General features: G+C 47.0%; 1 protein-coding gene across 3 annotated transcripts in view; it reads right to left on the bottom strand.

Moving 5' to 3' along the window:
• The window catches only part of LOC138246152 (histo-blood group ABO system transferase-like), a 384,171-nt gene that overhangs the window by 289,580 nt on the left and 72,252 nt on the right, over positions 1-22,339 (bottom strand). For all 3 annotated transcript variants that reach the window (XM_069200434.1, XM_069200432.1, XM_069200433.1), the window contains exon 3: positions 18,631-18,723. In XM_069200434.1, coding sequence (XP_069056535.1) covers positions 18,631-18,716 — 86 coding nt within the window. In that variant the 5' untranslated portion in view covers positions 18,717-18,723. The remainder of the gene's footprint in view (positions 1-18,630; positions 18,724-22,339) is intronic.

The following is a 22,339-nucleotide window of genomic DNA, read 5'->3' as shown; positions in this document are numbered from 1 at the left end:
TGTACAACACATAAAGCAATGACATTTATCATGAATCAGTATACAATATCATAGGATGTGGCTATGAATTGGCACACTGTCCCTTACATATTCAATCCCTTCCACCGTGTATCAGGAATCCCCAAGGTGCCTCCTCCGGTATCTGTCAGCATCCCCAGGGATTCGGGTTAAATCGTATCTCTGTTCTTGGTTAAACCTTCATGTTTCTAAGTAAACATAATGGGGGTCATTCCAAGTTTGGCGGGCGGCGGTTACCGCCAGCCAAACTTCCCCCGTCAAAAGACCACTCTGCGGTCAGAAGACCGCGGGGGCCATTTCGACTTTCCCGCTGGGCCGGCGGGCGCCCGCCAAGGGAGCACCCGCCGGCCCAGCGGGAAAGGCCCTGCAACACAGTAGCCGGCTCCGAATGGAGCCGGCGGTGTTGCAGGGGTGCGACGGGTGCAGTTGCACCCGTCGCGATTTTCACTGTCTGCTATGCAGACAGTGAAAATCATGCTGGGGCCCTGTTAGGGGCATGGGCAGTGCAGGGGCCCCACGACACCCGTTCCCGCCATCCTGTTCCTGGCGGGAAAAACCGCCAGAAACAGGCTGGCGGGAAGGGGGTCGGAATCCCCATGGTGGCGCTGCATGGAGGATTCTCCCACCCGGCTGGGCGACCGCGGCTGTCAGAATACAAAAGGAAGCACCGCCAGCCTGTTGGCGGTGCTTCCGTGGTCATCCACCCTGGCGGTCAATGACCGCCAGGATTGGAATGACCCCCAATGTGCTGTGTTACACAATTGGTTTTATCAATGCTTGTTTTACCAATTCTTGTTTGCTAGTGTGAGCAGGTATAGACATGTGCTTCTAACTGGGTGTGGTGTAGACATGTGCTTCTAATTGGGTATGGTGACTCATCCACATGTGGAAACTCAACTTCTTTCCTGGTTGGCTATAAATAGCAGAGTGAATCATGCCTCCCTGCTTGGCTTTGTTTTGCTTTCTGATCTCAGCATCTGATTTGGCAGTCCAGCCCTTGCTGTCATCCTCATATTCAGGTCTTTTGAGGCAATTCTTTTCTTCATTCCTATACCAGCTGACACCAGGCATTCCTCCAGCACTCCGGAAAGGGCTGCAGCTAAGTGACTAGTATTCTCCAGGGAGTTTGTTCTTTGAGTGACGTGCTTTCCTAGAGCAGCTGGTGTATTTCAGACCTCGTATTTTGGCAGAGTGCTTATCTTGAAGAGACAAATGCATTTATGAACATTCTTCATTATTATTGTAGTTACTTGCCTAAATGTGCTTCAGGAAATCTGCTTGAGCTCAAGTACTACAAAAAGTGACAGTGCAATTTTAAAAGAACATTTACGTGACTTTTCTTTCTCTAATAGCATAACTCTTGGATTTAAATTGTGACATTCATGCCTGTATTTCAGGTTTGAGGAATTTGCTTTTGAAGGGTTTTTCACACACACAGTGAAACCAAACCAAACTGTGCCACCCTAACTGTTTAAACCCAGAGTGGACATTTGTATTTTTTGGATTGTTTTTGTTCTTTTTAGTTTAACCCTATGCATGCAGGAAAGTTATACGTGATATAATTAATCCCCTTGTTTGTCTTTCTTGTGCATGGTAAGTGCAACCACAGTTCTAATTGTAGTGTACAACAAGGAATCTTTGTGAAGCCAGCCCTAGTGCAGCAGTACTTATTGTTATGGTACTCAGTTTGGGTTTTTGATAATTGTGCCAACAGTTATTATTATCCAAGAAAAGTGCTGGAGCATCCTGGTGTTCTTCTACCGCTCCCGTGCCCATATCAGAAAGAAAGATTCAGTTTCAAGGAAGTTAAGTACACTAAATCTACTATCACTCTGTCAACAATGACCTGCCCACCGAAGATGCAGGGTGCCTGGCTGGACTGGTAAGAAGTGGCAGTGTTTTGTCTCTTTCTCTTCCACGCCCCCTTTCCTTTAGGGACACCTGCTGGGGTTTCTGTGTCCACCAGGAAGTGCTGAGAGGTGTTCCAGGAGGTCGGGGCATACAATCACCCCTGCAGACATCCTACTTTTCTAGTGAGTGGCCCCGTCTCAACACCGTGGTATAAAGTTTCACCACGCAGGCAATGCCCCGCTTTCGGCCAAGCCGCACTCCACCAGCTCCCCATGCCACTGCAATGCCAGAGGGGGAACTGGTGACATCCAGTGAGGCATAATCGCACATTTAGACAACAGTTCGGCCAAATTTGTAAAGTGTGTCGATACCCCTGCCTTCCAAGGTCAAGGATAAAGTCACAATATGCACGAGTCATGGGGTATGCCAGTGTGAATGCCCTGTTCAATCCTCAAGGGATCCTGGTATGTCTGCCCAGTATGGCCTCAACCTAGTGCAATTCCACAACATATGTAATACATTAGTGTCTCTCTGGTGACAGCAAGGGAAAGCCGCTTCATCACCAAGGAACATTTTATTAATTTTTTGTGGGGTGAGGTATGCCCTATGCAGTATTGAAAACTTGATAAATCTGAATCTGGAAGGGGCTTTAAGCAAAACATTACATTCGGTATCAGTTAGTGTGTGATCTAAATCTGCCTTCCATTGTATGCGGAGAGCGTGTAGAGATATCTCCAAGTGGTCCCTCAGGCCTCTGTACAGCCAGAGAATCAAGTGGGTGCCGTAGCCCATTGTATGTAATACGATCAAGAATTCAAATGTAGCTAGTTCTATACCCTCTAGAGTCCAATATTGTTGAATGTAGCGAATCAGTCCTGCATGTATGGGAAAGAGGGTGTCAGGTAATCCCATGCAAATGTGTAAAGTCGAAGTGTGACATTAGTGTTCCATTAGCAAACATCTTGGACAACTTCATTGCTTCCATTTGTTCCCAAGGTTCCAATCACTGCGCTGTCAGAGTTCCCATTGGCAGCGGATACCACTTAGTGGTATATTTGGGGCATAAGGAATGGGTATTTTTGTATAACGCAATGCCATTCACAAGTATGCCATGGCCACCTGTAATAATATAGGAGCATTATGAGGGGCTGGTCTATTTAGATACAGCAATTTATGTAGTTGTCTGTTTTGCATCTGGGCTGGTGTTAAGCCTGCTTTTTGCAGGTTTTCTCCCACCAGCCAGTACGCCATCCACTGCAACTGGGCGGCTATACAGTATGACTTAAGATCTGGGGATCCCATACCTCCGCCCTGCACTGGTAATTGCAATTTTAGTATGCTAACCCTGCAGCGCCCTGTTCCCCAAGCCAGTTCAGTCAGTAAAGTGTTCACTAGGTGGAACACTGAGGCCGGAACCACCACTGGCAAATTAACAAAATAATAAGGGAGTATGGTGAGGAGGACCATTTTTGTCAATGTCAATCTGCCCGCCACAGAGAGGGCCAATGTCATCCAAAAGGCTATTTGTGGCTTCGGGGAATTAATTGTATGTAAGAGATTCCCTTCTAATATATCTTGGGAGTCCCAGTATTTGCAAATACCGAAGTAACAGAAGGTTTGCGTTGCCACTGGGATCTGAGCACTCCAAAACGCTACCGACTCCTGCCGCAGATCAGTCGAAAATGCAAAGGCGCAGGATTTGGCAGCATTTACCTGAAGGCCAGACAGTCGCCCGAATTCGGTCAGTCTATCAGCCAGGATGGTCAGATCCCAACACGAATCCCTAAAGTACAGAATCATATCATCTGCATACAATGAAATAGCTTGGGCCTCTCTTTTCTTTGGAATACCCCATTGCGGTGCATTTCACCTCAGTATCTGCTCCAGAGGTTCAATTGTTAAGACAAATAATAGCAGCGATCATGGGCAGCCCTGAAGTGTCCCCCTAGAAATGTTGTATGGTGCTGAAATTCACATCCCTGTTTTTGCCCTTGCCATAGGTAGAGAATGTAGTAACCGTACCCATTTAATGTAGGAGTCAGGTATCCCACAATAGGCAAGAGTGGCAAGCATAAATTCCCAGCTCAATGTGTCAAATGCATAACATATATCTAAAGATAAGCAGCCGGTGTGTGGATACTGATTGCGGGCGCTGTCCATTACAAAAAAGAGAAGGCTAATATTCAAAGATGTGTTGCTCTGCGGCACAAAGCCATTCTGATCTGAATGCAACATATGTGGCAGGTGGGGGAGCAGGCGTCTCGCCAGAATTTTACTCAGAATTTTATACTCCGTGTTCAAGACAGACAGTGGTCTGTAAGAGGTTAATTCAAGGAGGGGCTTGCCAGGTTTCAACAATGATATAACAATGGCTTTTCGCATTGTTTGGGGTAAGTATCCCACTCATAGGGACTCTGCATATAAGTCTTCTAACTGGGGGGCTAACTTGTTTGTATAAGTTTCGTAGAACTCAATGGGGAGTCCATCCGATCCGGGAGTTTTATTGGGGGCCATCTCTCTAATAGCTCCCTTAATCTTCCCTATAGTGAGTGGAGCACAGAGTGTATCCCGATCTGCTGACAGCAATTTAGGCAAGTTTGTCCCATGCAGGTAGTCGATCAGTATCGCCGTAGGTGGGGCCGCAGGGGATGTGTAAAGGGCAGCAAACAAATCTCGAAAATCATTGTTAATGTCTAGCTGTGTATAGACCAAGGGCCTCATTATGAGTTTGGTGGTGCAGCGGGTGTAGCAGCACCTGTCGTGCATTCCACTGCTCGTAATTCGGGCAGTGGAATGCGCAACGGGGCTGTGCATGGGGGCCCATGCCAAGTGCATATGCAGTGCAGGGGCCTCCCAAGTCCCCCCCAAGTCCCCCATTCCACCAGCCTTTCCATGACGGTGTAAACCACCATGGACAGGCTGGCGGACGGGGACTCGTAATCCCCAGGGCAGGGCTGCTTGCAGCGCTGCCCTGGCGGATTACAACCACTGGGACCACCAGGCTGCAGGCTGGCAGCAGCCTGGTGGTGCTGGCGATTTGACCGTGGCAGCTCCGTCATGGTCATAATGTTGCGGTCGGACTGCCACTTTGGCGGCGGTACGATTGCGAGCATGACGCTTGCGGCCTGGTGACTGCCAGGGTCATAATGAGGCCCCAAGTCATGCTTTTGAGAGTGTATGCCCATTATCGGGGTCGGGAATGTGGGGGCGTATAAGGCAAGCTAATAATGCACTGGATCTGTCAGCATCGGTGTGCATCCGTCGTCAGACGTTCCAGTCCTTCTGCTTGCTCCACTATCACTTCCTGCAGTACCACTGGATCTACCCTCCCCGGCCACCGGCCATTTTGAGCATTTCATTTTTAGTTTTCTCCTAAGAGCCGCCAAAGATTCATTCCGAGCACCCACAGGTGTGCCAATAGAGGCACCATGAATCACTGCTTTGAAAGCCTCCCACTCATGTAGTAGCGATGTAGCTGTTTCTGTGTTTTCCACAAAGTAATTATTTATAGTTTGTGCCAACGAGTCTCTAAAGGGGGTATCTTCTAAGTAGGTTGGCTGCAGCCTCCATGTGGGTATGGGTGTCGGGATTTTACTCCACTTCAATGTCAACTCTAGGGGGTTATGATCAAACAGTGTCTTTGCGAGGTAGATTGTATGCACCACTTCAGGCAGGAGCTGCAGGGAAAGAGTTGACCTCTCCACCTCCTCTGTAACTTTTGCACTTCAGGTGTCAGTAAATGTGTCTCCTGCAAAAAGACTATCTGCACCTGTCTCCTATGCAATTGCACTAGTATTCTATGGGGGTTATTCTAACTTTGGAGGAGGTGTTAATCCGTCCCAAAAGTGACGGAAAAGTGACGGATTTACCACCAGACGTATTACGAGTCCATTATATCCTATGGAACTCGGAATACGGCTGGTGGTATATCCGTCACTTTACCGTCACTTTTGGGACGGATTAACACTCCTCCAAAGTTAGAATAACCCCCTATGTCTCTTATGCAATGTGCCCAGTCCCCTTATATTTTAGGTCAGGATCTTGTAGGAGGTCACATTAGACGGCATAATATGACAAATAGTGTCACCCCATTATCAGGGAACGTCTGAAAAACCAGTTCAGGAAATGTGGCAGTCCGGGTGCATCCCAGAGTTAAAGATCTTGAGCCAGCTGAGGAGTGATAGAGGTGAAGAGGGCCAGGTTACCCATGGAATCAGAGTCAGAACTCCCATCTTGTGATGTGCTGGAGCCCTCTCGATCAGCATGGGCATGAAGCTGTAAGGCTGATTTAAGTGCCTTCACACTGTCCTTCAGGGCTTGCTGCGAAGAGTGTGCCAGGCCACTGGTCACTCCCAGGTTGGCAGCTGGGCAAGGACTAGGGCAACGGCTCCACCTTTGGAGCTGTGGGGGAATCCAGCTCCCATCTCCCCGCCTGTCAAGATTCAGGAAGGTTTGGTCCAGTCAAAAAATATTTCCCTCTTGTCATGTTGAATTCGAAGTCTTGCTGGGAACATCAACACACAAGTGAGCCCAGTCTTTCTCAGGTCATTCTTCACAGCTTGAAAGGAAGCACGCCTCCATTAAACCAACAGTGTGTAGTCCAGAAAAAGTGAAACCTTTAAATGATTCACTAGAATTTGGGAATTCTCCCGGGCACCCCTGAGCAGTGCATTGCAGTCTCCATAATTTCAGATTTTTGCCACCATGGGTCTGGGTGGCGCTCTAGGGTTTAGCTTTTGGTAGAAACCTGATGTGCTCTTTCAACCACAAATATATCCGATAGGCCCTCTAGCACTACCACTGTTTGGAACCAGTTTTCTATATATTGTGTCGGCAATTGTCCCTCTGTCCCCCTTGACATACCCAAGATACAGATATTGTTTCTGTGAGCGTGTCCTTCAGCATGTTCTGCCCGTGCCTGTAGTAGCTCCATCTGCCGAGTTAGATTATACATTTTTGTGTCTAGAACTTTGTTGGCGGGTTCCAAAACAGAGAGTGTGGTTTTACTAGTCTTGACCCTGTCTGATAGCTTACGATGTTCGTCCTTGAAGAATGATACATCGTGGTGAGTACTCCCATCAGCTGCTCAATGGAGAGTCAGGACTCATGGATTTCTTGCAGGATGAGATATAACTTGTCGTGGGGCAGTGCATCATCAGTGGGAGGCACACAGGACATCGAGACTCGAGGCGAGGAGCCCTCTGATGATGGGGAGCCGGAGGGCACCCAGGAATGTCGGGCTTTGAACTTTGTTTTCGTTCTCCCCATGGCTGTTTATGGACAGCTCTGTCAAGTGTTCAATAGTAAATGTATTAGCAGGACAGAGATGCCACACCCCCTTCTGCCACCACGCCTTTCCGTTTGTGACTTCTATCACCTAACCCTGGATTCTTTAACTGCCACGTTGTACTGCTCCACACAGGACAGCCAGTCATGCAACTCCAGTGGGGTGCAGCTTTGATGCATTGTCCTGTGGGTTATCCCTCGATTACTGGAGCCAGGTAGGGATCTGATAGAGGAACCCTCAGGGGGTCACACCAGGTCTTTTGCTGAATAACTATCTAGTGTAGCACGCCAACATGGAGCAAAGATGGCTCATTAGAGTTTGTCCACCCAAAGTGGCTCAGTGGCTTCCCACTCCCGGAGCAAACTCCCACACAGATCTGCTGGTCTCACCCGATAGGTTGTTCTGCTGGCGCAGGCTGATGGATCCACACTGCTCTGTCAGGCCCGTCCTCTGCTGCAGACAACCATCCCTGGTCCGCAATCAGGGCTTCAGCCGTTTGCTCCCCTCAGCTGGCTCAGCGCCCACAGAAAATGAGATGGGTGCACCGTCAGGCCCCCGATGAGAGAGCACCGGCACTGCTCATTCCACACACGAGGCTGCCAGTCACAGCTAATATGGCTGCCAGACCTCTCGGTCTCCCAAGCCCTTGCGGCACACTGTCTGTGTCTGTACTTCAATGCGGGCCAGCAATGGGAGCCGGCACATCCGGGGGGGTGACCAACCATGTCTTCCTTTTTCTCTTCCTTGTGGCTGTCTCACACCCTACAGAGGCGAGGACCGAGCTGCTGTTCCAGCCCACCCGTTCCCACTCATCTTGGGGCTCTGACAACCACAAGATATAGACTCTCCTCCAGCGGGGTTCAGTGTCTTCCGGGGAACCACAGGGACTCCCCACCCCTCGACAGCCCCGACAGCCCCAACAGCAGTCCTACTGCGGCAGCTCCATCCTCAGTCCTTGTTCTCAAGGGCTGTTGTCTCCTCTGTGCACAGTCCATACCACATCACGCTCAACAACTACGCTGCGGCCCGGTAATTATTTTTGAGTTCCAGGCGGCTCTCAACTTTCCTCATGGGCCACCGCATACCCATGGCAGCACCGGCGGGCCAGAAATTCGATTGGGCGATAATAATATGATACATGTCATGGGCCGGCCTGGGAGCCTCACCGGTGCTCGTCCGCCATCTTGGACCCCCCCAAATAAAGGTAATCATAAGACTCTGCTTGTATTGCTGCCTTGCGGTTCATAAAAGTCACTACTTTGAACTTTACCTCATACTTGTATTTATTTTATTTATTGTTTATTATTAGGTTTCTAGAAATGGAGTAGGACTCTATGATGGGTTGTGACTAGAGTGAAGACTGTGTGCAACTGAGGCTTGCCCACCTTAGTTATGTTCATTGTGGGTATGAAAGGAGTGGGTTCTCTGTGAAGGCTTGCACACAGGGTGTACTCCAATTGCACCTTAACCACCTGTGTGCTGCTGGTTGCCTACAAGGGGTTGACTGTCCTCCAAGGGTTCAAAACAGGGTAAAAGCCAGACATAGTAGGTGTTTTCCCTCCTACGTGGGCTTGAGCATCTGGAGGCTTCTCTGTGAGGGATTGTGCACAGGGTGATAGCGTATGACAGCGGCATCTTGGCTGCTCATATGTGGTTGGTTGAGCACACTTGACTGGCTGTCCACAAAAGATTCAGAACAGGAAAAAAGCCATGCATAGTACAGGTATGGCCTCCTAAAGGGGCTTAAGTGTCCTTCATAAGCTGCTGTGCTTACAATGATGACTGCATGACAGGGTTACCCCCTTTCCAAGCAAGGACCCTCACTCTAGTCAGGGTAAGTCACACACAATCCAAGTTATCCTGTGCCCATCCTCTGGTCGCTTGGCACTGAGCAGTCAGGCTTAACTTAGAAGGCAACGTGTAAAGTATTTGTGCAATAAATCATGCAATTACACAGTATAACACCACGAAAATACACCACACAGTGTTTAGAAAAATATATAATATTTATCTGTTTCAATGCAGGTCAAAACGATTAAGGTTTGATAAGTACACTTTGAACTATCACTGTAGGAAATCATAAAATAAATCTTTAGTCCCTAAAAAGCCACAAATGTCTCTTGCAAGCGCAAAGTACCTGGTTTGCGTTCAAATTCTCCGCAAGGGGCTGCAGAGGAGCAGATGCGTGGAAAACGGGGAGGTGTGCGTTGATTTTTCTGGTGCACACAGACAATGTGTCATTGAGTTTTCATGCAGGGCAGGCTTTGCGTCGATTTCTGGTGCGTAGACTGGGATACTCTTCGGGTTGCAGGGTTTTCGGACGTCCCGGGGATGATCCGGAGAAATCCTGGGCGTGCAGGACAAAGTCACAGGGGCTGTGTCGATCCCGGGGTAATGCATGGAAATTTCTGTTGCACGGCAGGTGCGGCGTTGATCCTTCTTTCAGGAAGTCGGGCTGCCTCGTTCTGGTTTCGCGTGGGGTTATTGTTTCACTGCGATGCAGGCTGTGCACCGATTTTTGCCGCACAATGAGTTCTTTTGCAGAGATGAAGTATTTTTGGTCCTGACACTTCAAGGAACATGAGGCAAGCTCTATCCAAGCCCTCAGGGAGCACCTCTCAGCAGAGCTAGAGGGCAGCAAGGCAGCAGGGCAACAGCAGGGCAGCTGTCCTGTTCAGAAAAGCAGTCAGGTGAGTCCTTTGGCCAGCCAAGCAGTTCATCTTGGCAGGTTGTAGGTTCTGGTGCAGGGTTTTTTCTCCAGTGGTATCTTGTCCAGAAGAGTCTGAGTTGGTAGGGTCAGAGATCCTGCTTAAATACCTAAATGTGCCTTTGAAGTGGGGGAGACTTCAAAGAGTGGCTTAGAAGTGCACAAGGTCCCCTTTCAGTTCCATCCTGTCTGCCAGGGTCCCAGTAGGGGGTTTGGCGTCCACTGTGTGAGAGCAGGCCACTGTCCTTTCAAATGTAAGTGTCAGGCCCTCTACCTTCCCAGCCCAGGAAGACCCATTCAGTATGCAGATATCTGCAGGTGTGACTGAGCATCCTGTGTTTGGGGGTGTCTGAGTGAAATGCACAAGTGAGCTGTCAAGTAGCCTAGCCAGATGTGGATTGTAAGGCACAGAAGGAAATGCTCTCTTTCTAAAAGTGGCATTCCTACAATAGTAATATTAAATCCATCTTCACTAGTCAGCAGGATTTTGTATTACCATTCTGGCCATAGTAAATATGACCTGGCTACTCCTTTCAGATCAGAATCTACCACTCAAACAGTATATGAGGGTAGCCCTAATGCTATCCTATGAAAGGAGCAGGCATTACAGCAGTGTAAAACGAATTTATGAGTTTTACACTACCAGGACATGTAGACAATACATGTTCATGTCCTGCCTTTTACCTACATATCACCCTGCCGTATGGGCTACCTAGGGCATACCTTAGGGGTGCCTTATACGCAGAAAAAGGGAAGTTTAAGGCTTGGCAATTACTTTTAAATGCCAAGTCGAAGTGGCAGTAAAACTGTACACCCAGACCCTGCAATGGCAGGCCTGAGACATTGTTAAGGGCTACTTCTGTGGGTGGCACAACCAGTGCTGCAGGCACACTAGTAATATTTAATTTACAGGCCCTGGGCACATGTAGTGCACTTTGCTAGGGACTTACAAATAAATTAAATTTGCCAATTGGGTATGAGCCAATGTCACCATGTTTTAGGGAGAGAGCATATGCACTTTAGCACTGATTAGCAGTGGTAAAGTGCGCAGTTTTTTGAGAAATTTAAGAAAATCCAAATTTGTATATATAGGGACGTGAAGGATTCGCAACCCCTCCCGATCTCATGCTGAGGACTGAGTGGCCGACAACACTTCAACAAGGAAGTGTTGTCAGCCGTGTTGGGACTCAGCTTGAGCCGAGTTCCAGACAAAAATGTAAAAAAAAAAAAAAAGGGGCCAGGATACAGACACCCTGACCCCTTAGCTCTGGTGACAAAGCCCCCACCTCCCGGGCTAAAAAGCATTTTGTTTTTAAAACTTCACCATGATTCACAGCGGATCCGTGGACACATTTAAAAAAAAAAATACATCCCAAGCTCCTGGCTTTATTTTTTTTTAAGCTCTGGGTGGGCCAAGTCCTGGGGACGATGTTGATTTGTAACTACCCCGGGGGCCACTACCTCCCTTGCGCATTAACGAACATTAATGCGGTGGGGCCATGCAGCCCATCTGCAGCCCCAAGGACCACTACCTCTCTGGGGCATTAAAGAACATTGATGTTGGGGGCCGCGCAGCCCCCTGCTGCCCCTGGGACCACCACCTTCCTGGGGCTATATTTAAATTAAGTGGGGAGGCCCATCTGCCACCTCTCCGGGGCGATGATCTATATTAATGCGGGAGGTCGCACAGCCCCCTTGCAGCCCCGGGGACCACCACCTCCCTGGGGCTCTTTTTTCATGGAGCCACTGATGGCCTGGAGAACTGACACCCCTCCAGGGCCGGCTCCTGCTATGTCCTGGGGTGCCCACTCCACTCTATAGCTGTTTGCTGTGGCTTGGCTGTGGCTTTGAGAGCTGTTGCCAAATTTCAGCAAACACTCCGCTTTCTGACAGCAGGACCTGTCAAACTGGTCCCACTGTCAACAAGCAAAGTTTTCATCTTTGTTCCCTGCACGCATGAAAGCTTTGCTCCATCAAGGATGGAGCTGCTACTTACAACAGCTGCCTGCTTGCTGGAGCAATGGGACCGCGGGGAGGCCTTCAGGTTACCCCGCAGTCCCAGATGGCCCGTAATTGGCATAGTCTAAAATAAATAAATAAATAGTCAGGGATCATGGGGGAGGTCTTGAGGCTCCCCCCACACTCCCAGATAGCCCATAAAGAGATAAAAAAATATGGAAAAAAATCAAATAAATAGGTTGAGTGTGAATATTGCAGACCTTCACACTGAACGTTGAGGTTTCCAATCCAGGTGTGTCACTGGTTGTTTCCCTCTTTTTTTGTTTTTTATTCAAATGTGTAAGGCTCATACTGCAAGGTGATCTTACTGTTTTTAAATGACAAATACATTTTTCTTTTCAAATTGTGCAGAAATATCTCTAATTATATCATACATTGTAGGAAGGTAGGATCATGGAATTGTCACCCCCACCCCAATACCATTCTGGCATTGGGGGGACAATTCCATGCATCCCTGGGTCTCCAGACTAGTGCTAAACTAGCTTTCCGGGGTCTCCACTGCAGCTACTGCTGTTGCCAACCCCTCAGGCAGGGTTCTGCCCCCCCCTGGGGCCTGGGCAGCCCAGTCCCAGGAAGGCAGAACAAAGGATTCCCTCTGAGAGAGGGTGTTACACCCTCTCCCTTTGGAAATAGGTGTGAAGGGCCTAGGAGGAGTAGCCTCTCCTGCCTCTGGAAATGCTTTGAAGGGCACAGATGGTGCCCTCCTTGCATAAGCCAGTCTACACTGGTTCAGGGATCCCCCTAGCCCTGCTCTGGCGCGAAACTGGACAAAGGAAAGGGGAGTGACTACCCCCCTGACCAGCACCTCCCAGGGGAGGTGCCCAGAGCTCCTCCAGTGTGTCCCAGACCTCTGCCATCTTGGATACAGAGGTGTGAGGCCACAATGGACAGCTCTGAGTGGCCAGTGCCAGCAGGTGACGTCAGAGACTCCTCTTGATAGGTGCTTACCTTTCTCTGTAGCCAATCCTCCTCGGAGGGCTATTTAGGGTCTCTCCTGTGGGCATCTCACCAGATAACGAATGCAAGAGCTCACCAGAGTTCCTCTGCACTTCCCTCTTCGACTTCTGCCAAGGATCGACCGCTGACTGCTCCAGGATGCCTGCATAACTGCAACATTGTAGCGCCTGATCCTGTTGGACTCCGACGTCGTGGGACCCTCTTTTGTGACTAGAAGTCGACTGCTGTCCTCAGATATTCTAAGTGCCTGTTCAGGTACTTCTGTGGGTGCTGCCTGCTTCTACGTGGGCTCTCTGTGTTGCTGAGCGTCCCCTCTGTCTCCTCCTCCAAGGGGCGACCTCCTGGTCCTTCCTGGGCCCTAGCAGCACCAAAAATCCTTAACTAAAACTCTTGCAGCTAGCAAGACTTGTTTGCGGTCTTTCTGTGTGGAAACAACTCTGGATCCTCCAGCACGCTGTGGGACATCTTTTGACCAAAGGAGAAGTTCCTGGCACCTTCTGTTGTTGCAGAATCTTTGGCTTTTTCCAGCCAGAGGCAGCCCTTTTGCACCTTCATCCGGGGTTTAGTGGGCTCCTGCCCCCCCTGGACACTTGCATGACTCTTGGACTTTACAGGTCCTCAGGTCCAGGAATCCGTCTTCAGTGTTTTGCAGTCCGTTGCTGTCTTTGCAGAATCCCCTATCTCGACTTTACTGTCTTTCTGGGGTAGTGGGGTAACTTTACTCCTACTTTTCAGGGTTTTGGGGTGGGGTATCTTGGACACCCTTAGTGTTTTCTTAAACTCCCAGCGACCCTCTACACACTACACTAGTTCTGGGGTCCATTCGTGGTTTGCATTCCACTTTTGGAGTATATGGTTTGTGTTGCCCCTAGGCCTATTTCTCCCTATTGCATTCTATTGTGATTCTACATAGCATGCACTACTTTTCTAACTGTTACCTGATTTTGGTTTGTGTGCATATAATTTGTGTATATTACTTACCTCCTAAGTGAGTGTATCATCTGAGATACTTTTGTGTTACAGTTAGGAAATAGAATTATAAAAAAACACAGATATTCTCATAATAAAACAAAGGTTACTGGGACATTATAGTTAAGCTTGCATTTTAAATGTACAAAACCATAGAAATTCACCAGTTATAGCTACATCAACTATAAGTCATGCCCTAAGGTAACTATAACTCATGTCACGCTGTGCAACTTACAGCCCTCATCACATCTTTGATAACATCATTGATAATATCAATGTAATATTTGTGTGCATGGCGAGGGTGCGAGTTATAGTTACCTTAGGGCACAAGTTACAGGTACTTGAGGCAATTCCAACTATAACTGGTGAATTTCTATGGTTTTGTACATTTAAAATGTGTGACTAACTATAACGTCCCTGTAACCAATGTTTTTTTGATTGTATATATATATGTATCTACATATATATATATATATATATTTATAGAGAGAGAGAGAGATAGATAGATAGATATAACCTACTATTAGGACCATGTTTCAATACATAAAGTGTTTTTTTTACTTGCCGATATCTTCAACACTGTTAGACAAATCTTCACAACATTTGCCCAAAAAAGTGCCCCGGTAATTCTTGTTGCGCATAGAAAGTTTTGGGGGTGATCCATCAAGCAGGGGCTGAAGTAAAAAAGGGGGTCAAACAAGTTTATTTTCCCATGTTAATTCCTATAGGACCTTTGAACACGACTAAAGCTTGAACCACTGGACAGAATTACACCATTTGGCAGAGAGCTAGCTGTCTGTATGCAGATTGCGTTTTTGGGTGTTGGTGTAAATCCATTCAGTAGTTTTTGAGATATTGAAGGGAATATAAATTTGTATATCTGAGGTTGCAAATAATTCAGGAATATTCACAAATTTGCGTGCAAATCTAAGTGCTGTAATTTGCTGGCCACAACCTGAACTGAAAGTTGTGGCTGTCATTTTAAGGTCCAGGGAGAATGTCCCTGGGCCTGTAAAACAAAATGAAAGTAGCATAAGGGGTCAGGGCGGAGGTACACAGGCGTGTGATATAGAGTTGTTTGATGGGCAAATTATGGGTGTTGGTTTCGGATGAAGGCTGATTATGTACCTAAATTTGCACCTAAATGTTTTTGCTCCTAAAAATGTTTCCACATGCCGACTTTGTCCAAAGGGTGACTTTGCAACTAAACAAAATGTTATACCTAAATGTAGTTTTGCACCTATGGTGATTTCTTTTCTTTTATATTTCAGAGCTATTAGTCAGTTAACACTGAATGTACATGCAACAGTTTTACCAACAGGCTAGCGGTATTTTCCCCCAAATTATTACATTGGCGGTTTGGCTAATGCCAAACCGCCAATGTACCATACCATCCACCACGGCAGTAACGACTGCCAGACTGGAGACAATGGCCTCCAGCCCAGCAGCCATCACTAATCCACCTGCGGGATAAAGACCCCACATACCACCATGGTTTTCGTGGCATCTGTACCGCCACAAAAACCATGGCGGTAGGCACTATCAGTGCCAGGGAATTCCTTCCCTGGCACTGATGGTGGTCTCCTCCACCCCACTCCCCCTCCCCACATTCCTCCCCCAACAGCCACGGCCCCCCTACCACTCTCCAAAGCTTATAGGGCCCCATCCCCTCCCCCTGAACTCCATGGGCCCCCTCATACATACCCCCACTCACGCACGCACACACCACTCACACACATACATGCGCACACACATGCACACACACATACACGATACATCCCCCAACACACACCACACCCCCGCATTCATACACACACTCACATACCCCCTCAATACACTCGCAGTCACACCGCCATTCACACACACACCATACAACACCCCCCTCCTCTGTTGGACGATCACCTTACCTGTCGTGCTGGTCGTCCGGGAGGGAACGGGTTCCATGGGGTCTGCTCCGCTGCCAGCACCCCGTTACCAGAACACCGCCACACCGAATACTGCAACGTAATTCGGTGAGCGGTCTTCTGATGATGTGGCGGTGGCAGAGGAGCAACCTCCACTGCACCGCCGACCGCCAGTATGACTGCTTGTGGCTCTCTGCTCACATTATGGTGGAGGGATGCCAGCAGTCATAATATGGTGGTCGGAAGAGCGCCAACACTGGTGGTCTTCGGTCTGGTGGGACTTCAGCGATCTTCATAGAAGACCTCCGAGGTCATAATGAGGGCCTTAGTCATCACATGACCTATGGATGCAGGCCATAACTATTCCTCATGTGACAGAAATTACAAGTCAGTTCCCACACAGCTGAACTATCTCTCAAGTTGCACAGATCTCGCAATCTGAGACCTTAGACAGCAGAGTATTACCTAAGTTCTTATTACTCTTTTTTTACACGATTGGTTAAACATTTGATAAATGATCTATGGGAGATTCCCATGATCTTGCTAAGTGTCAGCAAGGAGCTGGTTCTCGTCACCTTGATCTCAGTCCCAATATTTGTCGTCCATGTATGCCAGTGCACTGATGGAAGCTGCATCATGGAATATCAGTATTCAGATGTCAGTTTATGTTTATTTTATTTTCTTGTACTATTTTAGGTTATTGAGTCCAGCTTTTGTATAGTTTATCAGCACTTATTGGGTCATTTATTTGGTCTACAGCTTTACTGAATATATCGACACACACCCTATTGTAAAGTATACATTGGCTAGCAGGTAACTTTTTGCTTCCAAGTAATAGATGTGTGTACAATAATGGTAAATAATACTTTAAGCTTGCATGTATATACCCAGTGCTACATATGCAATTACTGTGAGGTGAGATCTGGTGGTGTGTGGTGTGCCCCTGCTAACCCAGAGGAGTATGTGATTTACATTCAGACCTATACTGTATTTGCTCTCAATTGTACCATTCTGTCTGGGTCTAATAAAATCCAAAAGCATTAATGCACAATCTCTCACTCATCCTTTCTCTCTTTCTTTTCACATCTTTCTCTCTCTAGCACTGTTTTTCTTGTCATTTCCTCTCACCTTTTTGCACTCTCTCACAATTTACTTACATGTGCTGTACAACAGCGGTAGGAATCCTAGCAACCAAAAGTCTTTCCAGATAAACCCTTGAACTTCCTGGAATCTCTCTAGAATCTAGATTAAATGCCTCATTATGACCCTGGTGGTTGTAAGACCGCCAGGGCCGCAGTGGTGATCGGACCGCCGCCAATGTGGTGGTCTGACATCCACATTACAACCATGGCGATTGCGCCACGGTCGGACCTCCAGCACTGCCATTTCTCCTCCACTTGAGAGGCCGGTGGTGCTGGCGGTGTTGGCAGTCCTAATATGCCAGGGCAGTGCTGCAAGCAGCATTGCCCTGAGGATTACAATTCCCCTTCTCTGCCAGCTTTTACATGGCTGCAGCGACGCCATGTAAAGGCTGGTGGAGACGGGGCAGGGGACCCCATGGGCGCCCCTGCACTGCCCATGAACTTGGCCTGGGCAGGGGCCCCCATGGCCATCTCCGTTGTGATTTTCACTGTCTGCAAGCACAACGGCTGCACCGCAACATTGCCCCCAGCTCTATTATGAGCGGGCGTCAATGTCGTGGGCTGTTTCCTGCTGGGCCAGTGGGCGGAATCTCTGTTTCCGCCTACTGACACAGCTGGAAACTCATAATAGGGGCAGCGGGAAGGGGACCACGCTGGCGATAACCTAACCGTGAGACTTCGGCAGATGGCCTTTTCTGTCCGCAAAGTCATAATTAGGAGCTAAATATCTTTGAAAGATTTGAGACCGGTTATTGAATGTACACAGCACAAATCTCCCTAATAGGTCTGCAGGGCAGATTAAATTGCTCAAAACTCATTCAGAGATTTTTCCAGTGCCACAGTTTAACAACCATTGGCAAAGCCAATAGGTCATGGGTCTAAAATTCAGAAATATTGGATTTCCCAGACATACATACCTATGGCTGACAGTTGAGGAATGTGCAATCTTGCATGCATCTATCAACTGAAAATAATAGGACTGCCTAACGTCAGCTATAGCTGAGACTTAAAAGGTATATTTTCAATTGTTATCTCTAACAAACCCTAGGGAATTATAACAGTGCACCAGGTCCTGGGGCTTAATCTGTACCACTACATTAATTATCAATAAGTCCTTACCCTTAATGGTTTTGAGGAAGGATGAAAGGTTTTTCTAGCCATCAGGAAAAGTTATACTATATTTTTCCCTTTTTGCAGTAATTTAATGCTACTACTAGGTGGCGATGTCAGGCAGGCATGTTACATTATCTTGTTGGTGCATCAGTCCTGCCTGTAATCACCAGTGGTTGTTTGTCACAGTATTAACATCATTGATAGCACCCTTCAAAAATATTGAATCTGCTATATCGACTTCTACTATAGCATATAGATGGTAGACTAGATTTACTATTCTAAACTCAACATCCACTTACTTAGTCGATATTGGGTAGTCAATATTTTTGTAGGTCAATAGTTTGACTTTGATATATAGAGTCCTTCATTTCAGCATTACATTGTAGGGTATTTATCTTATCCTGCTTGTGGTGTGTGCAACAGAGGCCTACCAGGGCATTCTCAGAGCTGATCTTTACTATGAAAGAATAATGGTAGATTGTGTTCAGATTTTATAATTCAACTCTCATCTTGGATTATTGATCAGGCTCGACTCTGAGCGGGATGGCTACATTTTGAAATTCTGAGATAAAATGGCTTAGAGCTATATATCTGTGCCTGTAGAATATATGTATTCTAGGAAACCAATAGATTTATAAATGATCGATATATACAATGGCATACCTATATATGTAGAAAATGGAAGCAGCAGTAACAATTGAGCGGAAAGTCCAAATCTCAAGCAAATAGACATCAGTGTCCAAGAACATTGTGAACCTGTTGAGAAAAAAAGAATAACATGAATCCATATATTTCTGACCAAGAAAACATTCAACCGAGTGCTTAATGCATTTACATGTAGCAAATATTAATAAATCACTATAGAGGTACGGATTTAAATGGAAAAATTAGATTACCTGGTAGCTCCCAGAAGTAACATATTACAAGTAAATCATACACTCCCGCAGGCAGGGCACATAGCTAGGAATTATCAGGATTCTACCATCCCGCCACTAGATGTGGCCCAAAAGGGCTCTTTGGGAATTAGCGTTTACTTCAGGATTGAATAGTGGATATACATCTTCACTTTGCATGCTTAGAGGCATATTTATAAGTGGACTGCGCTATACGTGCAACATGGTACATGCGTGGTGTAAACCACTAAGTCATATTTCTTTAAGCCACACAAAGCCATTTTGCATGGCTTTGAATGACTTCAAAAATATGGATTGAGACAGCGCAGCACAATGCTCTGGGTAGGCATTCCATGGGTGTGGAAGTGGGTGTTTCTACGCAACTCCAATGGATTTTGATGCATTCCCAGTCTTACAAGAACTTTTAAACCTGGGTATGCGAAACAATCTCACACCTACTCAAGACAGGCGTAACAAGGATAAATATCTTTCTTTCTCTTTGTTGTTTCTTCTTTCTATGTGTGCTGCACAGCACACATAAAAAGAGGAACACACCTCTTAGGATTGCTTTTGTGCAGGAAGATGTCCCTTGCGGCACAAAAACAATACTGCATACAATACAGGAACCTTTGCACCATGGTACAAGGGTGCCTGCATTGGTGCTAGGCTGCCAAAAGGGTGCCAGCACAGTGGTAAAGGACAGGAATGGGCTGTATTGGTTAAATACAACACATTCCTTCCCTTTCCCTGTAAAGGAGACTTGCTGCGCTACCCTGCGCCACAAGGCCCATAAATATGGGCCTTAGTTTCTTCATAGGAGCTGCTAGGTAGCTCCCTATACTCTGTGACATTAATTTGCTCCTTGCCTTCTGGTAAGAGCTTTATAACTCATGGAGAGATGCAACTATAATTTAGTACTTGTATTATCCTACAGTTTCCTTTTTCAGATTTTCAGTTTCCGAATCACAACCTGCACTAGTCCTTAGCATCTGTCCTTCCTACCTTTCCATTATTTAATTGTATATGTTGAACTCTTCTATGGAAATCCCTTTCCCTTCAGAGGACACGCAACCCAAGGTAACCAGCCCGATCTCTGCCGGCTAGTCCCCTGACAGGAACATAGAACATATTACATCTCACCGCCTGAACACATTCCTATACCTACCATCAACATTATCAACAATGAATATATTATGTTTTCATGTTTTATTTTTCTTGATGATGGTGATATAATATATAAACTCTAATGTTATAAATATATATTTGATTTTGATATAATCGATGTTTCCCTACCCCACATAATTTTACTTTTTTTTCTATAATCCTGCCTGGGGTTTCTCCAACAGAGGCCTAGTAGGGCATTATCAGAGCTGATCTTTCATTGGAAAAAAATGGTAAGTTTTGAATGAATTGCGTTAATGCATTTTATATAACATGTAGTATAGTACATTATAAAGTTATTAACAAAATTAAAACGGTCTTCCTATGGAAACTGTTACCATTACAACACAGTGGTTACACTTCTGTAAATGTCAAAACGTTCCTAAATCTTTGTGCTTGACCAAGGCAAAGCCAAGTGTGTTCTCTCTACAGGTCCCTAAGGAAACATGATCTGATTGCGGGTGAGGCTGGGGGAGCAATTGATAGAACACAAGGGCATTGGTAGTACAACGGACCAGGGAGGGATATGTCCAAGGCATGAGCACAGAGAATGTGGGGGGAGGGAAGGGACAGTGACAGCAATGGAGGGCAGTGGCAGTACATGGGTCGGGCAGCACAACAGAGAAAGGAGAGAGGGCAGGGGTTTGCACACAGAGAATAGGGGAAAGGGGAGAGAGCAGAAGTTGCAATGGATGAAAGTAGCAGCAAAGGGGCATCTGCACGACAGACGAGGGAGTGAGGGACCAGAGGCACTAATACTGAGAACTATGGTGGGGGAGGGGGAAGTGGAAGCAGCAGCAACTGAGAAACAGTTACTGTGAAGGAGCAGTGGCAGGACACCAAACTAGCACAACAGACCAAAGAAGAAGAGGACAGGGGAGCGTACATGAAAAATCGGTGGGCAACAGGGACGAGGACATGGGTAGCAATAAAAGGAATTGGAAACACAGAGGCAGCACAATGGACTAGGGAGGGAGGGGGCAGGGGCATGCTCACAGAGAAGGGAGGGGCATGCACACAGAGACCGATGGGAAAGTGCAATGGGGGCGTGTAATCTGTGAAAGGCAGTGGGTGCAGTGGGACGGTAGCAGAACAAAAGACCAGGGAAGAGCCCACACATATAGAATGAAGGGGGGGACATAGACGGGGGCTGTAAAAAAGGGCAGTGGCAGCACTGAGGCAGTGGTAGCACAACTGATCATCGTGTGAGAGGGCAGTGGGAAGCACACAGTGAATAGAGGCAGGGTGGAGGGACAGGGGCAGCATAGTGGGAAGTAGCATAACAGAGGACATGGCATCACAGTTACCTGAGAGAGAGGGGAAAGAAGCATCCATGTGGGGCAGGGCATAGGGGATCAGGGGTAGCAACATTGGCCAGTGGCAGTGCAGGGACAGTAGCAGCACATCGGACCAGAGAGGGAAGGAGCAGTGCAGCACATGGAGAGCGGGGACAGGACAACAATTGAAGATAGTGGCAGCATAACAGGCCAGGGAGGGAGAGGGCAGAGCCATTCAGATTGAAAACTGGGAGCAGGGTGAAAGGCATGGGAAGAGTCAGTAAGCTGACCATGGAGGGCAGGAGGGAGGGTTGGTTACCTGCAGGAGGTGGGCTTGGCCCAAACCCCTTTCTCCACAATTGGGGTGTTGGCTAAATATGATTAAAAAAAAACTTAGACATTCAATGATGTCGTTTGAAATGGCATTAGGGATGTCATCAGTGATGCCATTTAACATGTCATGAGCAAGGTAATTTGTAAGATCACTAGCAGTGCATGGCTGGAGCACAAGATACAGGGCCTGTTTATAAAAGTTTGAAATAGTGATTTCCTAATTGCATTACCTGTGAATTACAATTAGGAAATCGTTATTTCAAATGTATGAAACTCTTTTGAGTTTCCTTTGTGATTTCCAGTGAGTCGCAAATAGACCAGCCTCCAGAATATTAATGAGGTAGGTCTTGCTTTGAAACCCATTTGGAATGGCAAAGATCACAGGAACGGTGGCCTGCTGGGGTCAGCAGGCCACGGTGTCTGTGATTGCATTTAAAAAAAAGGTTTTTTTTGTTTTTTTTAAATGCAGCCCGTTTTCCTTGAAGGAAAATGGGCTACATTAAAAAAAAAATAAAAAAAAAAGTTTTCCTTTACATTTTTTTAGGACTAGGCAGTGGACCGTGGGACAACTGCCTGTTCTTAAAAAAGTAAATATATAAACATTCACAAAGGGGAAGGGGTCCCTGCAGGAGCCCTTTCCACTTGTGAATAGGTTACTCCCAATTTGAAATTGGTGGTAAAATGCAAATGTTTTCCGACTACATTTCG

The sequence above is a fragment of the Pleurodeles waltl genome, chromosome 7 (assembly GCF_031143425.1).
Source record: "Pleurodeles waltl isolate 20211129_DDA chromosome 7, aPleWal1.hap1.20221129, whole genome shotgun sequence".
NCBI classification, from domain to species: domain Eukaryota; kingdom Metazoa; phylum Chordata; class Amphibia; order Caudata; family Salamandridae; genus Pleurodeles; species Pleurodeles waltl.
The sequence above is the reverse complement of the archived record's forward strand: the minus strand, read 5'-3'. Positions and strand labels throughout refer to the sequence as shown.